Consider the following 18,838-nt stretch of genomic DNA (forward strand, 5'->3'; position numbering starts at 1 on the left):
GTGAGTGGGAGCACTACATCCTTTCTGGTAAGTATATATGAATGACATATTGTTGATCGGAAATAATGTAGAATTTTCTGGAAAGGATAAAGGAGTTTTTGAAAGGAGTTTTTCAAAGAAAGACCTCGGTGAAGCTGCTTACATATTGAGCATCAAGATCTATAGAGATAGATCAAGACGTTTGATAAATTTTTCAATGATTACATACCTTGACAAGTTTTTGAAGTAGTTCAAAATGGAACATTCAAAGAAGGATTTCTTGCCTGTGTTGCAAGGTATGAAGTTGAGTAAGGACTCAAAACCCGACCACGGCAGAAAATAGAAAGAGAATGAAAAGTCATTCCCTATGCCTCAATCATAGGTTCTGTAAAGTATGCTATGTTGTGTACCAGACCTATTATGTACCTCACCATGAGTTTGGCAAGAGGGTACAATAGTGATCCAGGAGTGGATCACTGGACAGCGGTCAAAATTATCATTAGTGGAATAAGGAAATGTTTCTCGGTTATGGAGGTGACAAAGAGTTCGTTGTAAAGAGTTACATCAATGCAAGCTTTGACACCGATCTGGATGACTCTAAGTCTCGATCTAGATACATATTGAAAGTGGGAGCAATTAGCTAGAGTAGCTCCATGTAGAGCATTGTAGACATAGAAATTTGCAAAATACATATGGATCTGAATGTGGCAGACCCGTTGACTAAACTTCTCTCACAAGGAAAACATGATCACACCTTAGTACTCTTTAGGTGTTAATCACATGGCGATGTTAACTAGCTTATTGACTCTAGTAAACCCTTTGGGTATTGGTCACATAGTGATGTGAACTATAGATGTTAAATCACATGACGATGTGAACTATTGGTGTTAAATCACATGGCGATGTGAACTAGATTATTGACTCTAGTGCAAGTGGGAGACTGAAGGAAATATGCCCTAGAGGCAATAATAAAGTTGTTATTTATATTTCCTTATATCATGATAAATATTTATTATTCATGCTAGAATTGTATTAACCGGAAACTTAGTACATGTGTGAATACATAGACAAACAGAGCGTCCCTAGTATGCCTCTACTTGACCAACTCATTAATCAAAGATGGTTAAGTTTCCTAACCATAGACATGTGTTGTCATTTGATGAACGTGATCACATCATTAGAGAATGATGTGATGGACATGACCCATACGTTAGCTTAACATAAATGATCGTTTAGTTTTATTGCTATTGCTTTCATCATGACTTATACATGTTCCTTTGACTATGAGATTATGCAACTCCCGAATACCGGAGGAACACCTTGTGTGCTATCAAACATCACAACGTAACTAGATGATTATAAAGATGCTCTACAGGTGTCTCCGATGGTGTTTGTTGAGTTGGCATAGATCGAGATTAGGATTTGTCACTCCGTGTATCAGAGATGTATCTCTGGGCCCTCTTGGTAATGCTCATCACTATAAGCCTTGCAAGCAATGTGACTAATGAGTTAGTTGTGGGATGATGCATTACAGAAAGAGTAAAGAGACTTGCCGGTAACGAGATTGAACTAGGTACGATGATACCGACGATCGAATCTCGGGCAAGTAACATACCGATGACAAAGGGAACAACGTATGTTGTTATGCGGTTTGACCGATAAAGATCTTCGTAGAATATGTAGGAACCAATATGAGCATCCAGGTTCCACTATTGGTTATTGACCGGAGATGTGTCTCGGTCATGTCTACATAGTTCTCGAACCCGTAGGGTCCGCACGCTTAACGTTCGATGACGATATGTACTATGAGTTATGTGATTTGATGTACCAAAGGTTGTTTGGAGTCCCAAATGTGATCACAAACATGACGAGGAGTCTCGAAATGGCCGAGACATAAAGATTGATATATTGGACCATGTTATTCGGACAACGGAAGTGTTTCGGATAGTTTCGGATAGAACCGGAGTGCCGGAGGGTTACCGGACCCCCCCCCCCCCGGGAAGTTATGGGCCTTAGTGGGCCTTAGGGGAGAGAGAGGGCCGCAGCCAGGAGGTGGAGCGCCCCCCAAGGGGAGTCTGAATATGACAAGGGGAGGGGGGCGCAGTCCCTCTTTCCCTCTCCCTATCCCTCTCCTTCCTTCTTCTCCTAGTTGGACTAGGAAAGGGGGAACCTACTCCTACTAGGAGTAGGATTCCCCTCTTGGGGCGTGCCCTAGGGGCCGGCCGGCCCTCCCCTCCTCTCTCCTTTATATACGGGGGAGGGGGCACCCCATAGACACACAAGTTGATCTTTAGCCGTGTGCGGTTCCCCCCTCCACAGTTTTTCACCTCGGTCATATTGTCGTAGTGCTTAGGCGAAGCCCTGCGTCGGTAACTTCATCATCATCGTCAACACGCCATCATGCTGACGGAACTCACCCTCGGCCTCAACTAGATCAAGAGTATGAGGGACGTCACCGAGCTAAACGTGTGCAGATCGCGGAGGTGCCGTGCGTTCGATACTTGATCGGTTGGATAGCGAAGACGTTTGAGTACATAAACCGCGTTACTTAACACTTCCACTTTCGGTCTACGAGGGTACGTAGACACACTCTCCCCTCTCCTTGCTATGCATCTCCTAGATAGATCTTGCGTGACCGTAGGAATTTTTTTGAAATACTGCGTTCCCCAACACAAAGAGATCCAAGTGAAGGAGCTCCAAAGGCCTCTTCGAGTAAATGATAGTCGTGGGAGGGTGAGCCTTCTCATGTAGCTTTCCTTCGATACAAGCACTGCAAGCACGATATTTAGCAAAACTAACATTCGTTAGTCCACGGACATGATCCCCCTTGAGAAGAGTTTGTGAAGATCTCATATCATGGGCTAAACGGTGATGCTAAAGCCATCCCACATCAACTTTACCATTAGGCATGTTGCGGTCTTAGTGGGTCGCTCCGAAAATTTAATCACATAGAGACCGTTCTCGACATGCCCAACAAAGGCTACTTTAAGAGTCTTTCTCCACGGCGACAATATCAATATCAAAGAAAGTGGCAAAGCCCATGAGTGAAAGTTGACGAATGGAAAGTAAATTGTATGCAAGGGACTCAACAAGCATGACCTTCTCGATCGTCAGATCATGAGAGATGACAACCTTGCCAAGTCCCAATACCTAAGAAGATGAGGCATCATCCCACTCGACATTGGTGGGCATAGATGGAATCTTGTGCACGTCCACCACCAAGTCCTTGCTTCCGGTCATATGATTTGTGGCTCCACTATCGAGCAACCATGACCCCCCACCGGAAGCAAACACCTACAAGAGATCAATGCTTAGTTTTAGGTATCCATTTTGTAATGGGTCCTTTAATTTTAGTAACAAGGGTCTTAGGAACCCAAATAGACCATTCAATGTACTCATAAGGAGAACCAACAAATTTAGCATAAACATGCCCATCACTAGCACGACACAACACATAAGAAGGGTTAAAGTCGCCGGCTTTGTTGGAAGGGGTGGCATTGCCCTTCTTGACACCTCCACCCTTCACATTGTTCTTCTTCTCCTTGGAAGCACCCTCTCCCTCCTTCACAAAAGTTTGCTTGAGAGGAGGAGGTCATTTCACCTTGTCATTCTTCTTCTTGTTCTTGGACTTGGGTGCGAACCCAATTCCCTCCTTGGCCACAACTTCCTTTTGATTGCTCAAAAGGTCGTTGAGGTTCTTCTCACCTTGTATGCAAGACACAAGGCCTTTCTCAAGTTGCTCCTTCAACTTTGTATTCTCCTCCACAAGATGCACATGCTCACAACATGGGTTAGTAGCATTTGCATTATCAATTAAGACCATATGAGGAAATGTGGCTTTCTCCTTGGTTAGCTTCACTTGGAGTTGATCATGAGACTCCTTAAGGCTAGCATGAGTACCCTTCAAGGCCTTGTGAGCCTTGTCAAGTATATCAAACTCCTCCTTGAGTCTAGCAAGATCAACCTCAAGTTTGTCCTTCTCGGAATTGAGCACACGAGATACAACAAGAGCATGATCAAGATCTTTCTTCAGTTTAGAATGACCATCGTTGTGTGACTCCTCAAGAGCCAAACGATGACCGCGCTCTTCCTCAAGCGCGTTAGAGAGATCTGATATCTCATCGGCATAGTCCCGACTATGCCCCTCCATCTTAGAGATGGTTTCTTCGTGAGCCTCGATCATGTCATTGGCTTCACCAAGTTGTTCCAAGAGAACAACAAAGTGCTTCTTGGATTTACCCTTGAGCTTACTCATAAAAGACTCAAATTCATTTTCCTCCTCATTAGACCCCTCACTTTCATCAATGCAATCCGTCAAAGAAGGATTAGTAATGATGGTAGTTTTGATGTTGGGGGTTACCTTGTTGGTGGCTTTAGCCATGAGGCACTTGGCGGTGATATTCTCATTGGGTGAGTCTAAGAGGGACACCCGTGGAGTTGTCGCAATGGCAACGAAGGCCATGGAAACTGACTCACCATCTTCTTCATCATCATCATCCTCACTGTACTCTTCTTGTGCCACCAACCCCTTGGGAGGAGTCTTCTTGGTGAAGTTGCTCTTGTTGAGGAAGGACTTGGGCTTGTCTTTTTGGATGAGCTTGCCACCATTGTCTTCCCTCTTCTCATATGGGCACTCCGCAACAAAATGGCTCACATTACCACAATTATAGCAAGTCCTCACACGTTGCTTGCCCTTCGCAACACTTGAGTTGTTCTTGTTGAAGTTGGGCCTTAAGTTCTTCTTGCTCCAAAATTGCCTTGAAGCGAGAGCCATGTGCTCATGATAAGCATATTTCGTATCTTCGGGGTTGCTCTCCTCTTCTTCCTCTACGTCCTCTTCTTCCATACTAGCCTTGGCCTTCAAGGCAAGGTTGGGCTTCTTTGCTCTTTGAGAACGCAACACCGCATTATCGGCGGTCTTGTCCAAGATCCTCATTGCCACAATGTCATCCAACACTTCACTTGAGGACAAGGTGTGGAAGTCCGGCCTTTGACGGATGATGGAGGACATGGCCTTGTGGTAAGGCATCATGGCCTTAAGGAACTTGCGCTTGATCCAACTGTCATCTGTATCCTTGCTGCCATGATCTCGGAGTGAGACCGCGAGAGTGGTTAACCTCCGGTAAAGCTCACGAGGTTCTCCGTCTTCATTCATTGCAAACTCATCGGCTTCATCTTGCACCACTTCATAGTTGGAGTGTTGAATGCTTGTGCTTCCCTTGTAAATGGAAACAACATGGTGACATGCTTCCTTGGCCACAATGAAAGGTCAGAGATGCACAATATATTCGGATGGAATTGCATCTTGGATGATGAAGAGAGCATTCTCGTTGAATTGATGATCCGCGGCTTCTCTCGGGGTGAAGTCACTTGGGTCATGCGGATAGAAACCTTGCTCAATGATTCTCCAAAGATTAGTATTAACATGATTTAAATGACGTTTAAAGCGATAGTCCCAAGAGTCAAAATCCTCATTTTTCACAATCTTAGGAGGAGGACCAACATGATTCAAATGAGTGGAGGGAACTGGTCCTCCATAAGTAAGTGGAGGTTCAACATTGGCAAAGATGCCACTACCATTTCTACCACTAGATAAAGGAACTTTGTCACTAGTAGCTCCTCCATTGTCGGAGTTAGCATCCGTCACCTTGTTAGCGGGATCACCCACTTTCATAGCTGCGGTGGATAATTTAAGGCCTTCTAAGAACTTGTTAAACATGCTTTCAACCTCGATCGTCATGGAGGTTTTCAATGTGTCCAAAGCCACGTTGAACTCCTCACGAGAGACCGCAGTTCCCCCATCGGCCGTAGACGAGAACGGATTCACACCGGAGTGCTCCTCCCCACCGTCTACGGTGTCAACCATACTCTTCGGACGACAAAGTCCTTAATAAAGAGACGAGGCTCTGATACCAATTGAAAGGATCGATATAGTTGACTAGAGGGGGGGTGAATAGTCAACTAACAATTTTTAGCTTTTCTTTACCAAATTAAACTTTGCATCAAAGTAGGTTATCTAGATATGCAACTAGGTGAGCAACCTATATGATGCAACAACAACAAGCACACAAGCAAGCAAGGGATAGAACACAAAATAAGCTTGCACAAGTAAAGGTGAGAGATAACCAAAAATGGAGTCGATGGAGACGAGGATGTGTTACGGAAGTTCCTTCCCTTTGAGGGGAAGTACGTCTCCGTTGGAGTAGTGTGGAGGCACAATGCTCTCCAAGAAGCCACTAGGGCCACCGTATTCTCCTCACGCCCTCACACAATGTGAGATGCCGTGATTCCACTATTGGTGCCCTTGGAGGCGGCGACCGAACCTTTACAAACAAGGTTGGGACAATCTCTACAACTTAATTGGAGGCTCCCAACGACACCACGAAGCTTCACCACAATGGACTATGGCTCCGCAGTGACCTCAACCGCCTAGGGTGCTCAAACACCCCAGAGTAACAAGATCCGCAAGGGATTAGTAGGGGGAATCAAATTTCTCTTGGTGGAAGTGTAGATCGAGGCCTTCTCAACCAATCCCTAGAGGATCAACAAGTTTGATTGGCTAGGGAGAGAGATCGGGCGAAAATGGAGCTTAGAGCAACAATGGAGCTTAGGGATGGAAGAGGTGGTCAACTCGAAGAAGAAGACTCCCCTTATATAGTGATAGGATAAATCCAACCGTTACCCACTTACCCAGTCCGCGACATGCGGTGCTACCGCACCAGACATGTGGTACTACCGCAAGGGCCTGCGATACTACCGCGGGGCACTAGGGTACTACCGCTTGCGCGGCAGGAGCTAGACCAGCCCTGTTGCGTTGAAGTAAAGAGCGGTAGAACCGCCGGAGTGGTACTACCGCAAGGCAGGGTTTGTCTGGGCTGGGAACGCACGGACGAATAAAAATACATCCGTGGCTACTTCCGCTGAGTTTCGATCTGTGCAAAAATCCGACACAGTACTACCGCATACCGGGAGCGGTACTACCACGTAGGGCGCAGATATGAAAAATCACATCCACCCCTACTTCCGCTCGTGCTGTTGTGCCCGGCCCGAGGCCACGGTACTACCGCGCCCGGGGAGCGGTACTACCGCAAGGGCCTACCGTACTACCGCGTCCCCGGCCGGTACTACCGTGGGCCTCTATGGTACTACTGCTCCCATGAGCAGTACTATCGCATGTCACAGCACAACAATCATTAGGAGTCCTTCATTTTGCAGAGATACGGATAAACGATGGTTGCTCCAAAGAGGCAAAGAAAAGGTGGTGCAAAAAGAAATAGACGTGTACGTGATGATTCCGTCCAAACTTTTCCAAAGCGGACCCCCTCTTAATAGTACGGCTTTCCTACGATTCAAATTCATCGAAAAGAAACGTAGAGAAAACTCCGTCTTCACTAGACTCCGAGGGGCAACGAATCATATTGTGCCTAAACATGAGATATTTGAAACGCTTAATGCATATAATTAGTCCACAAAAACATTGTCATCAATCACCAAAACCATATAGGATGAAATATGCCCTTACACCCACAATATAAATGATTACAAATACATAACTTACTACTAGACTGTCATCAAATTGGGTTGAGTGTATCTGGTGCTACAATCTCCCAATGATTGCACCTAAAGGTCTTAGGTGAATGATCCTTTGCAAGTTGAAGATAGCGCCACATACGGATCCATTGTGCAGCCCTCGTCATAACCTACAAAAGGTATGGAAGTTCGTTCCGTTAAAAACACGTTCATTATGGCAATTTCAGAGATTGTCCACGGTAAGAGGAAACACCTCCGTTATCCAGATTGCTCATTCGACAAACCTTTGCAACCGAGAATGGGCTGGAGAGGGTAACATCCGCTCCCGCCTCCTGGTTCTTATTAGTACTTGCAAGTTAATCAGATTGTCTTGCAACCAGCACAAACCTGCATACCAGAGCTGAGGCGGCTACAGCAAAAACCTGCACCAACACAGAGCATTTGCAACTGCTGCAGCAAGAACCACTTTCACACCGTAGGAGTCTACAGGCACAAAGTCTATATTCAACACGGTATATCACGCTTTAATCATTACAAACAAAGCAAATATTGATTGGAAAATACTAAGGCTTAATTAGCTACTTGATCATCCAGCAACCAAAGTAGAGCAGCATATAACTGACCAGGCCTTCACAAGATTTATTGAGCTTGCCTACGCTGGTGGCCGCGGTGGCGACACAGTCTCTGCCAGTTGGTTGTCAACGAACTGACCAACCAGGCGGAGCCACCAAACTCGCCACTTGGGGCTCGGAAAGAAGGTGATCAAACTCTCTCCAATAACCCTCAAGAAGGCCCCTGAGATCGCATTCTCCTTGTCCTCTTCGATGACCCCCATCTAGCGAAGCAGCACACTGGTGCAGCTCTGCATGATGCTACCAGGGATCGAGAACGTACATTATTTGTTTAACCAAATGACATTCGAAAGTAATTTTCTCCCACATGCCAGTGGGGTGCTCCTGCACTTCCAACTTTGCCTCGTCCTGCTTCATCTTCCTTCTCGCAGTCTGTCTCCACCTGTTTTGAAACACCAGGATGAAATACTCATACAGCAGAAGAAAAACGAAAGCAAAGCCGAAACACGGTGACAAGTACAGATTTATTTAACTAATTAAACGTCTGGCCAAAATTTTGCGGCATGGAAGAAAGAAATAAAGTACTAGTAGCAAACTAAGAGGACGAACTGAAATAACCAAATGCTACCGATTCTGGTAGAGAACTTACAATTTTTGTGTAATGTTCGCAGGCCACGTTTCCGAATGGTACATTTCCATATTGTAAAAGGAAACTGGAACAATTGGGAAGCGCCTCGATGTCAGCTTCAATAATCATTCCAATGAATTTGCCAAAGCAGCATTCTAAACCTGCCAACGGATTGTCTCTATTGCCAAAGTTGCACAAAATACAGACCTCAACTTTGCGGAGGGCAGAGAGGTGTTGGATACCGAAATTGGGAGAACCATTCAGGCAATCCATCTGATGCACACGGAACTCCAGCTCCAGGTGCTCAAGCCTTGGCATTGATCCCTCTTCAAACTCCAGTGAGGTCCCACAATAAAGGAGTTCCAAATGGAAATATTTCAAATTGCTGAACCCATGAATGAGAATTCTTCCATCGGTGCCATTGAAAGTCTTTAGTTTGAGGATAAGCAAAGTTGGTATTGACCCAAGGATCCTAACATCTTCTGGCCTCACACTGGCGACATAGATTTCTAATTCTCTAAGATTGCGGAGCAAGCTCATCCAGTTTGGAACCTTGTCAATGAAACAGTATGTTATGTGAAGCTCCTGAAGGCTGCAGGGAGTAGTCGGACACCATGAGTCCAGTGACAGTGGAAAGTAAGTTTTGACAGCTAAGAAGTTCGAGCTTAGCTTGGATATATTTAGATGACGAAGGTTGCATGAAGATACTAATGTTCCCAAGTAACCGTGAAGGTCCTCAATTTGACCTGGTCCTTCCCACAATTCAAACATCCCCAGCTGTACTTTCAACCTCCACATCTTGGTTAGCTGGCTGAATTCTTCTAGTGGCTTCCCTTGTTCATAGGAGTGGACACCGAACGTCTCTAGCTCTTCCAAGCTTTGCATCTTACCAATCATTCCATCCGTAAATCTAATGTGGTAATGAACATTTAGACTGGCCAGCCATTGGAGGCTTGTAACAGCCAATGGCATTTCTAGAATTCTGGTATTTGTTATGTCCAGTGTTTTCAAATACTGCAGTTCTCCAATTTTTTGGGGGAGGAGCGTAACATTTGCAAGACTCAGATACTTCAGAAGAAGTAGCTTTTCAATATTTGCAACATGGTGCTCTTCTAACCACCAGCACTTTCCTAGGTCCAAGACACGAAGAACTGGGAAAGCCAATAAAGAAACTTGAGGGTCATGCGCATATATAATGAGCGACCGAACATGAGAGAGGATCGGGCTTGTTGATATGGCAACCTTTTCATTACTGGTATTCCCTATAATGAGCCTGCGGACTCTGTCATATGAATTGTGTCCATGCTCTACATCACTGAATTTAGTGACAAAATTCACTTCAGCAGCTATGCATGTGATAAAATCCAGAACTATATCATGGACTTGGCATGACTCTACCTGGCCCAATGTTGCACCAACCGGTTGGATCAAGCTTCTATTAATGAGCTCGTTAAAATAACTCTCACCTATTTCATATCGACTTCGCCCTTGTTTTTCATGAATGAATCCTTCAGCGACCCACATATGTATCAAATGTTGTTTCCAGATAGTAGAATCTTCTGGAAATATACTCAAGTACAACAAACAGGCTCTCAGATGGTGAGGAAGATCAAAGTAGCTGAAAGATAATATCTTTGTCATCTTATCAGCACCAGAATCCTTTGTAAGTGCAGAACCAATAGCAGCTAACACCCTCTTCCATTCATCTTCTGCATGCTGATCAGCCAACAAACTAGACACAGTAATAATAGCCAATGGTAGGCCAGAACATTTTCTTAATATGTCATTAGAGACTTTTTCCAGATGAGGATGGCATAAATCCTCAGGACCAAATGTTCTTCTAAAAAACAACCTTTTGGAGTCATCAAACGTAAGGGGTTCCATTTTATAAACATGACCACCACCTGAAGAACAACATGATGCAACTTCAGTATTACGTGTTGTAGTAATAATTCTACTCCCATGGTTATTATTATTCAATAATACAAGCCTGATAGTTTCCCATACGTCCGCGCTCCACACATCATCAATTACAACAAAGTACCTACAAAATGATTTTAACAAATATGTATTTAAATCCTGTGAAGCTAATTAGAAATTGCATAAAGCATTAGCATTAATTAAATGCAGCTAGATATTACTTAAGACTGTCAACAGAGTGATTGCAATTTTTAAACACTGAAGGTACAATACTTTTGTCTAATACTGTGTTTTATTCGACAACACATGATAAATTGTCAAGTGTTAGAATCCTGAAATATCACAGTCAAACCTAGTACCTAAATCAAGTAGCAGTTGTGTATTTATAGGGATGTCACCTCTAATAGTAACTAAAATCTTCATGTTGACTGCATTGTAGGAAGCACTTCCACTGTTTCGTGTACAAGCTTGGGTAAAGCAGAATTCTATTAGTTACCGGTCAATTTTAGCGGATACAGAAGTTTACATTACATGTTCCCAACTATAACAATTAATTAATCTGGTAAAATGACCTGAGATTGTAGCTCTAAATATGCATGTATTTGCAAGTTACAAAGAAAGATGAGCAATTCCTCTACAAAATCTTACGGCGAAATAAGCAAAATTGAGTGATGACAGTGGAGCACTGGCGGAGCTACGTACGAACAAAACAGTGCCATGGCCCGCCCAGCATGAGCCCAAAACACTAAAGTATAAGGGTAAAATTGGTCTACAAGGGTAAAAGTTTCAGGTGGCCTTTGGCTTGGCCCGCCCAGAAAATTCATTGTAGCTCCGCCACTGCAGTGGAGGCATGCAAACTGAACCGATAGGTGCAGCAGGAGTTGGCTAAACAGATGTGAATTTGTGCCCTCCAGCGGATCTCCTTGGAACAGCAGAACGATACACAAGACGCAAACCAAACAGATCGAAATCGATGAATCAGGTTTGACGACATAAATAAATAGTAATGTCGGGAAGAATGTTAAAGTTTTAAATGAAGAAGGATTACTAAGTTAGCGACAAAAAGTTATTGCTAAATTGCATCTTTGTTCATGACCTTTGCAACAACATATATTAAAAGTGAAGGCCCTTCTGGAAATAATATGTAGAAATCCTAGAAACAATCACATACATTATTTGTCTATTTTTCTTGGCAGTCACATACATTATAATAGGTGAGCAGGATTACCTTTCGTTTTTAAGATGTTGCCTGAGTTTACTGATCAATTGTTGCACATCATCATCCGGTGGGCTGTCTGTGAACCCCACTCCTTGAGCAATATCTCTTAGAATCTTTCTCATATCAGGATTTCGAGAAACCGACACAAAAGCTGCACATGAAAATTGGCTTTCCAATGCATGATAGACTTGCTTTGCTAGAGTAGTCTTACCAAGACCGCCAGAACCAACAATAGACAGCACTTGAGGCTGCGTAGAAGTAGCCTCCCACTGAAACCAGTCGATGATATCGTCCTTAGGACCATCAATGCCGACAAGTTCATCAACCTCCGCGTAAAGCGCCGGCAGCCGGGGGTCAATGGCACAAGAGCTAATGCAAGGTGTTGGCCGGATAATATTATACCTCTTGTGCCTCTCGCTTGCCTCAGCCACACGGGCCTTGAGTTTACCTATCTCACTAGCAGCCTGATGGCGATGTTTGGGCTTCTTCAACATGTCAACGAACTTCTTGAGCATGGTACGCCCATCGGGCTCATGGTCGACATGAGCCACAAAGACATCAACGCAATCTTCCATGTCATAAGAAAGCTCACAGACATCATCCCGCCAAATTCTCATCGCAGGTTCGAGTTGTTCTTCATCCGCAAGCACCTCCAGTGCAGCCTTCATGCTGCGAAGCTCGTCTCCTATGAACTTGGCGTCACGGCGGACGCCTTGGAGCTTCCGGTGCTCGTCCAGCAGCAGCTTGAAGAGCTTGGACAGGAGGGGCTTCATCACCCCCGTGGAAACGGTGACAAGAGCAGCCTCCATGGGTCTCTCGCTGGCAAGCTTTCTTCTATGTGAGATTTCACAAGTGATGTGGTGGTTGCTTCAAGGTTTGTGTTTGTCTTCCAGTAAGGTCTCTGGTCCATCTAGTAAGGCACAAGCAACGCGCTTTTCAGCCCTTTTTCTGAGCAGAAATTGCGCCGAAAGCCCCTACCCAAAATATCATCTTCAGGTTTGGTGGAGCCGTACATGATTGTATTGATTCTTCCACTGACTTGACGACCGGACAGAGGAATACACATGCTGTTAGGCTTCTGATTAATGACTAAACAAAAGAACAGTGGCGCCACATCCTTGTCTTCCATTTGTGGTGGCCCAAAGATTTACTAGCAGAAAAGTCAAGGATTGGTTCCCCAGAGAAAAAGTGCTCAAGGCGACACACCAATTTGATTCGATTGGATTCATCCATGCAAGTTGGGATAGCTCTCTGCGCTTTTAGGAAGCAGTGGAGCACCTTCCATCCTACAAACGCGTCGATCCGAGTGGAGAAATTCAGTTTAATTAGGCAGAAGTGCAGCTTTTTGCGAGGAATACATACAGAGGATAAGAAAAATCGCCCACTGACCTGACCTCCCCAGGGGTCAGCAGATGTCGATCGATTGCCCGGAGGAGCCGCACGAGGGGCGACGGCTCCGGGGGTTCGCCGGGGTCTGCGATGCAGCCGCGTGCTCCCTTGTGGAAGGGTGATGGGTCTGATTGGGGTGGAAGTCGGAGATCCGGCAACGAAGCCATGGTGGGTTGGGTCTGTCAGGACCCGAGTCTCACTCTACTGAATTTAAGCACGAATTAGCGAGATTCAGACAGGAACTGGGCGAATTTAGCTAGGGTTTTCATTGTAGAAAGAAAGGGAAAAGTAGTAGCACGTCACCGGCGGCTAGGATTTACACCCAATAATTCTATTACATGCCTCAAATGGAAGAGATAGCTGACTTATATAGCCACTACAGCAACCCAAAAGCAAAAAGCATAAAAAGAAGAGCACATGGCGTTGTCAGGTGATGAACAGCTTTTCCCGCGCCATCTGGACTGTTGGATGGTCGATCGACGAAGGAGAGCGATCCATTCCAGTGAACCGTTATCTTTGCTTGGTGACCCTATGATGAGAGATGAGCGGCTGTAGACTTAACTGGCACGCCGAAACAGGGGATTTTCCGGATTGGGCCTGACAATACCCCCCGATTAAGCTGGAGCTTGTCCTCAAGCTTTGAATGTAGGGAAAACCTTCTGGATGAAGGCTGAGTCTTCCCAAGTAGCTTCCTCTGGAGGAAGATTTGCCCATTTCACCAACCATCTGACCACTGGAATACTTATACTACCTTGCTTTCTTGGAATGAGTTTTCTCTCCAAAATCGCTTCAGGTTCAATTTGAATTGTCCCATCCGGACCCACCAGAGGAAGTTTGGAAGAGGGAACCACCTTGGGACCAATATGCCTTTTAAGCTGACTGACATGGAATGTATCATGCAACTGACAGTCTTCAGGCAGAAGTAATTTGTATGCATGGTTTCCAATTTTGCTCAGAATCTTGAATGGTCCATAAAACTTGGAGTGTAGTTTGATGTGCCTGTGCAAACTAAGAGAAGTGTGTCTGTGAGGCTGGAGCTTAAGATAGACCATTTCTCCCACATTCAATTCTCTCTCCTTTCTGTTTCTATCAGCAAAGAATTTCATTCTAGCTTGTGCTTTTAAGAGGTTCTGCTTGATCACTTCCACCGCTAGCTCTCTATTCTGCAGTAAGTTTTCATTGTCCTCACAAATAGTGTCAGGAAGAGCTGATTCAGCTACCATTGAAGGTGGAAACCCATAAAGAGCTTGGAAAGGTGTCATCTGCAGAGATGTATGGAAGGAAGTATTGTACCACCACTCAGCTAGGGATAGCCATCCATGCCACTTCCTTGGTTGCCGAAAACACATACACCTCAAATAATTCTCTAAGCACTGGTTCACTCTCTCTGTTTGCCCATCTGTCTGTGAATGATAGCTAGTGCTCATGTGCAGGTTGATGTTAAGTGACTTGAACAACTTCTGCCACAGATTGCTTGTGAAAATCTTATCTCTGCCAGTCACAATCACTAAAGGCATTCCATGTAACTTGAATACATTGTCAGAGAAGGCTCTTGCTACAGATTGCATTGTGATAGGGTGTTTCATAGCAATGAAGTGTGAGTATTTAGTGAATCTGTCAACAACCACTAAAATTAAGTTCTTGTTCTCTGAAGTGGGCAAGCCTTCTACAAAGTTCATACTGATATGAGCCCAAGAAAAATCAGGCATAGGAAGTGGTTCCAACAAGCCAGGATAAGGTGTATGTTCAGATTTGTTTAACTGACACACATGACAGTTTTTCACAAGCATGATCACATCCTGCTTCATACCTTGCCAATGGAATACTAGTTTAACTCTGTGATACGTGGCTCTTTCACCAGAGTGTCCCCCTAGCTCAGAGTTATGAAAAGTTGCTAGTATTTCCTGCCGTAAGTTAGTAGTTTTTCCCACTACAACTTTGTTGTGAAATCTCAGTATCCCATTCTTAAAGGAGTAGGCACTGTTATTGCTTTTATCCATAGAGCATTCAGTAATTAACTCATTGACTTTTTCATCATGCTGATAGTTGTTTACTACTTCTTTAACCCAGGTAGGAGAGGCAGCAGTAGTAAACAGGGCAGAAACTGCATGCTTTACTCTAGATAATGCATCAGCAGCCCTATTTTCCTTCCCCTTTTTGTACTCAACAGTGAAGTTGTACCCCAGTAACTTTAACAACAACTTATGCTGGATACCTTCAGTAATTTTCTGTTCTTGGATGTATTTCAAACTCTCTTGATCTGTTCTGATAATCAGGGAAGGTGCAGAGAAGTAATGTTTCCATTTCTTGACAGCTTCAATGATAGCTAGAGCTTCTTTATCATAGGTACTTAATGCAGCACCTTTAGGGCCTATACTCTTGCTGAAATAAGCAAGTGGTCTGCCTTCTTGCATTAATACAGCTCCTAATCCATATCCACAAGCATCAGCCTCCAATACAAATGGTTTCTTGAAATCTGGTAGGGCTAAGACAGGAGTGTTAGTGAGTTTGTGTTTTAGTGTTTCAAATGCATTCTGTTGGTCTTGTGCCCAAGCAAATGCATCTTTCTTCAAGCAATCAAAAAGGGGCCTGCAAATAATCCCATAACCCTGGACAAACCTCCTGTAATATCCACTTAAACCAAGAAAGCTCCTCAGTTCAGTTACTGTAGTAGGAGCAGGCCATGCTTTAATAGCCTCAATCTTAGCAGGGTCAGTACAAACTCCCTCAGAATTAATGACATGGCCCAGGTACTCAATTTTATGTTTGACCAAAAGAACACTTTTCCAGCTTGGCATACAACTTGTTTGCTTGCAGTATGTCAAATACTTGTTTGAGATGATCTATGTGCTCTTCCATGGAAAAACTGAAGACCAAGATGTCATCAAAGAACACTACCACAAACTTAAGGAGACCAAATAAAAAATTCATCAAGGCCTGAAATGTAGGAGGTCCATTAGTAAGTCCAAAGGACATTACTAAATATTCAAACATGCCCATGTGAGTAGCAAATGCAATTTTGGGAATGTCCTCCTCAGCCATTCTGATCTGGTGATAACCATTTCTCAAATCAATTTTTGAGAACACTTTAGCCCCTTTGAGCTGGTCCAACAGATCTTCAATAACATGTATTGGATACTTGTTCTTGACTATAATAGCATTTAATTTTCTGTAATCAGTACAGAGCCTCCATGATCCATCCTTTTTCTTGACCAACAGTACAGGAGAAGAAAAGGGACTAGTGCTGGGCCTGATAATTCCATTTTTGAGCAGTTCTAGGATAATTTTCTCAAGAATTTCTTTTTGATGCTGAGGAATTCTATAGGGCCTCTGGTTTACTACTTTTGCTCCATCCACCAGGGGAATTCTGTGATCACAAGGCCTACTAGGTGGAAGCTCAGTAGGCTCCTGAAAGAGCTTCTCATACTGGTCTAGGAGTGGTTTTAATGTAGTAGGTATTTCCTGAGCAACTGCTATCATATGAGGGCCTGAAGTAGTGAACAAGAAAAACCCACACACAACTTGCTCTACTAATTTTTCTATGTTGTCAGCTGCTTCAGTCACAGGAGTGAGTGGCACTGTTTCATCCACAAAGGTTATAAACTGCCCTGCCAGACTGGATATTTTCATTTCCATCTTAATAAAATCCATTTGAATGGGGGCTATACTTCCTCAACCAATCCACTCCTAAGATGATGTCATATCCTTTCAGTTTCAACACTCTGAAACTGTCAGCGAAGGTATGGCCCTGTATTTCATATTGACAATTCTTTGCCTGAAACTCACTCCAGAGAATGCCCCCACTAGCAACTACAACTTTTGTTTTTGGTGTGGGACTGGGAGTGACATTCAGTTTGCTAGCCATCTGAGGAGAGATGAAAGTAGTAGTACTTCCACTATCTACTAGTGTTGTTGCCAGGGTATTTCCCAGTTTAACTGTTAAAATGAAAGTATTTTTAGCATCTCCAATTCCCATGGCAGCATGCATGGATACTTTCAACACAGTTTCATCAGTTAACTGCTCTATATTGTCCAGCTCATTATCATCATAGTCTGCCACATAAATTGTTTCAGGATTTCCTTCCTCTTGGGCCTGTAAAGCCTGAATTTGTGCTCTCTGGTTCATTTTGCACACTTGCCTGTGACCTGGCACCCAAGGTTCTCTACACTTATAACACACTGATTCTGCTTAGCCTGTTGTATGATCACATTTCTATTTGGTGTTGCATTTGCAACCAAAGGTTTGGGCTGCTCAAACAGGACATGTCTTCTTGGTTGAGGCACATACTGCTTATTTTGCACTGACCGAGAAGGGGGCTGAGATTTCTCCATTCGTCTGGCATACCACACAGCAGTTTGCAAATCCTCTGGTTTAAAACAATCCACAAAGCTTCTAATATAAGGGTTGAGGCCTGAGACAAAACTGGAGACATAATAATCATCAGGTATAGCAGGGTTTTCTCTTCTCATCCCATTCACTAGTTGTTCAAAGTGTTCCACATAAGCAGCTACTATTGTTGTTTGATGTGCAGCATGAAAGTTACTGACCACATCACAAGCTGACTCCACAAAAAACCTCTCAGAAAGATAAGAACAGAACTTATGCCATGGCACATTAGAGGGAGCATAACCAGTACCCCTCCACCACTGAATAGCAGGGCCTTTAAGATAAGAAATGGCCAGTTCTGTCATATGCTCAATTGGAGTTCTTGCAGCAGCAAAATATTGCTCTAAATTCTGAATCCATGATTCAGGATCTTGTCCTTCAAACTCAGAGATGTTCAATTTAGCAGGCTTGACACTAAGAACATTCCTTTTTCTGTAATAATTGTCAGCCCCATCATCTTCTTGAATTTCCTCTAACTGCACTACATCTCTCTGGATATTCTGAAGGTGTTCTTTTTCCTTGTTTTGCCCATAGTGTGGATGTCTGTAAGGAACTTTAGGAGTCCCATCCATGTTCAGTTCCTTACCTGTTTGATCACGCAGAACAGCTGTACCAATTGGCAAGGGTGCTCCTTTTTCAGGCATTGCTACAGAAGGAGGAGTAGGTGCTTGTAGTTGTTTTGGTCGACCAGGAGCCACTCGCGGAGAATTGATCTGGATGTCTGTCATTTGTACACTGCCCTATCCTTCCACACCTTCTTCTTGAGCTGGTTCAGGATCTAACAGCAAGCGTCGGAAGTTGTCTTGGATCTTATCAAAGTTCTTCTGCATCGTAGCAAAATTTCTGTTAACTGTCGCCTGAAACTGCTGAAACTCCTTGCGATCCTCTTCTCGGTCCCGCTACAGAGTCTTGATGTCCAACTCGAGGGATTCGAGCTGTAGTTCTGCGGTGGACCCTGAATCAGCATGGCCCGTCATGATTTCACCGCCTGCGATCACCACCATAGAGGGTTGGGCGGGTGGGATTGCTTGTCACCGCCGCCGATGCCGCCGCTTGCGCCCACCTCCGATGGTACATGATCAGATCACAGGAGCTGGGATTTTACCGCCAGAGAATTACTCCCGAGCAACCAGACTGTTTCTCTGACTGCACCCGAACGCTGCCACTCCGGCCGCCGCCAACTGCCTCCGCCGCCAGATCAGAGCTCGAAGAGG

General features: G+C 44.3%; 1 protein-coding gene and 1 pseudogene across 2 annotated transcripts; both read right to left on the reverse strand.

Annotated features, from left to right (window-relative positions):
- Positions 1-7,975: 7,975 nt before the first annotated feature.
- LOC125532724 (disease resistance protein RGA5) lies at positions 7,976-13,642 on the reverse strand. Of its 2 annotated transcripts, none has more exons than XM_087513923.1 (4): positions 13,243-13,642; positions 11,858-13,134; positions 8,731-10,753; positions 7,976-8,523 (listed from the first exon to the last, which is right to left on the reverse strand). In XM_087513923.1, the coding sequence occupies exons 2-4, from the start codon at positions 12,655-12,657 to the stop codon at positions 8,413-8,415; spliced, it is 2,934 nt and encodes a 977-aa protein (XP_087370049.1). In that variant the 5' UTR covers positions 12,658-13,134; positions 13,243-13,642; the 3' UTR covers positions 7,976-8,412. The 2 variants fall into 2 exon arrangements, with proteins under 2 accessions (XP_087370049.1, XP_087370046.1); XM_087513920.1 differs by having other exon boundaries at positions 13,238-13,642.
- Positions 13,643-13,869: 227 nt separating this feature from the next.
- LOC147990166 (uncharacterized) lies at positions 13,870-18,628 on the reverse strand (annotated as a pseudogene).
- Between the last annotated feature and the right edge of the window lie 210 nt (positions 18,629-18,838).

Source organism: Triticum urartu, chromosome 1A (genome assembly GCF_056163025.1).
Source record: "Triticum urartu cultivar PI428250 chromosome 1A, HENAU_Tu73, whole genome shotgun sequence".
NCBI classification, from domain to species: domain Eukaryota; kingdom Viridiplantae; phylum Streptophyta; class Magnoliopsida; order Poales; family Poaceae; genus Triticum; species Triticum urartu.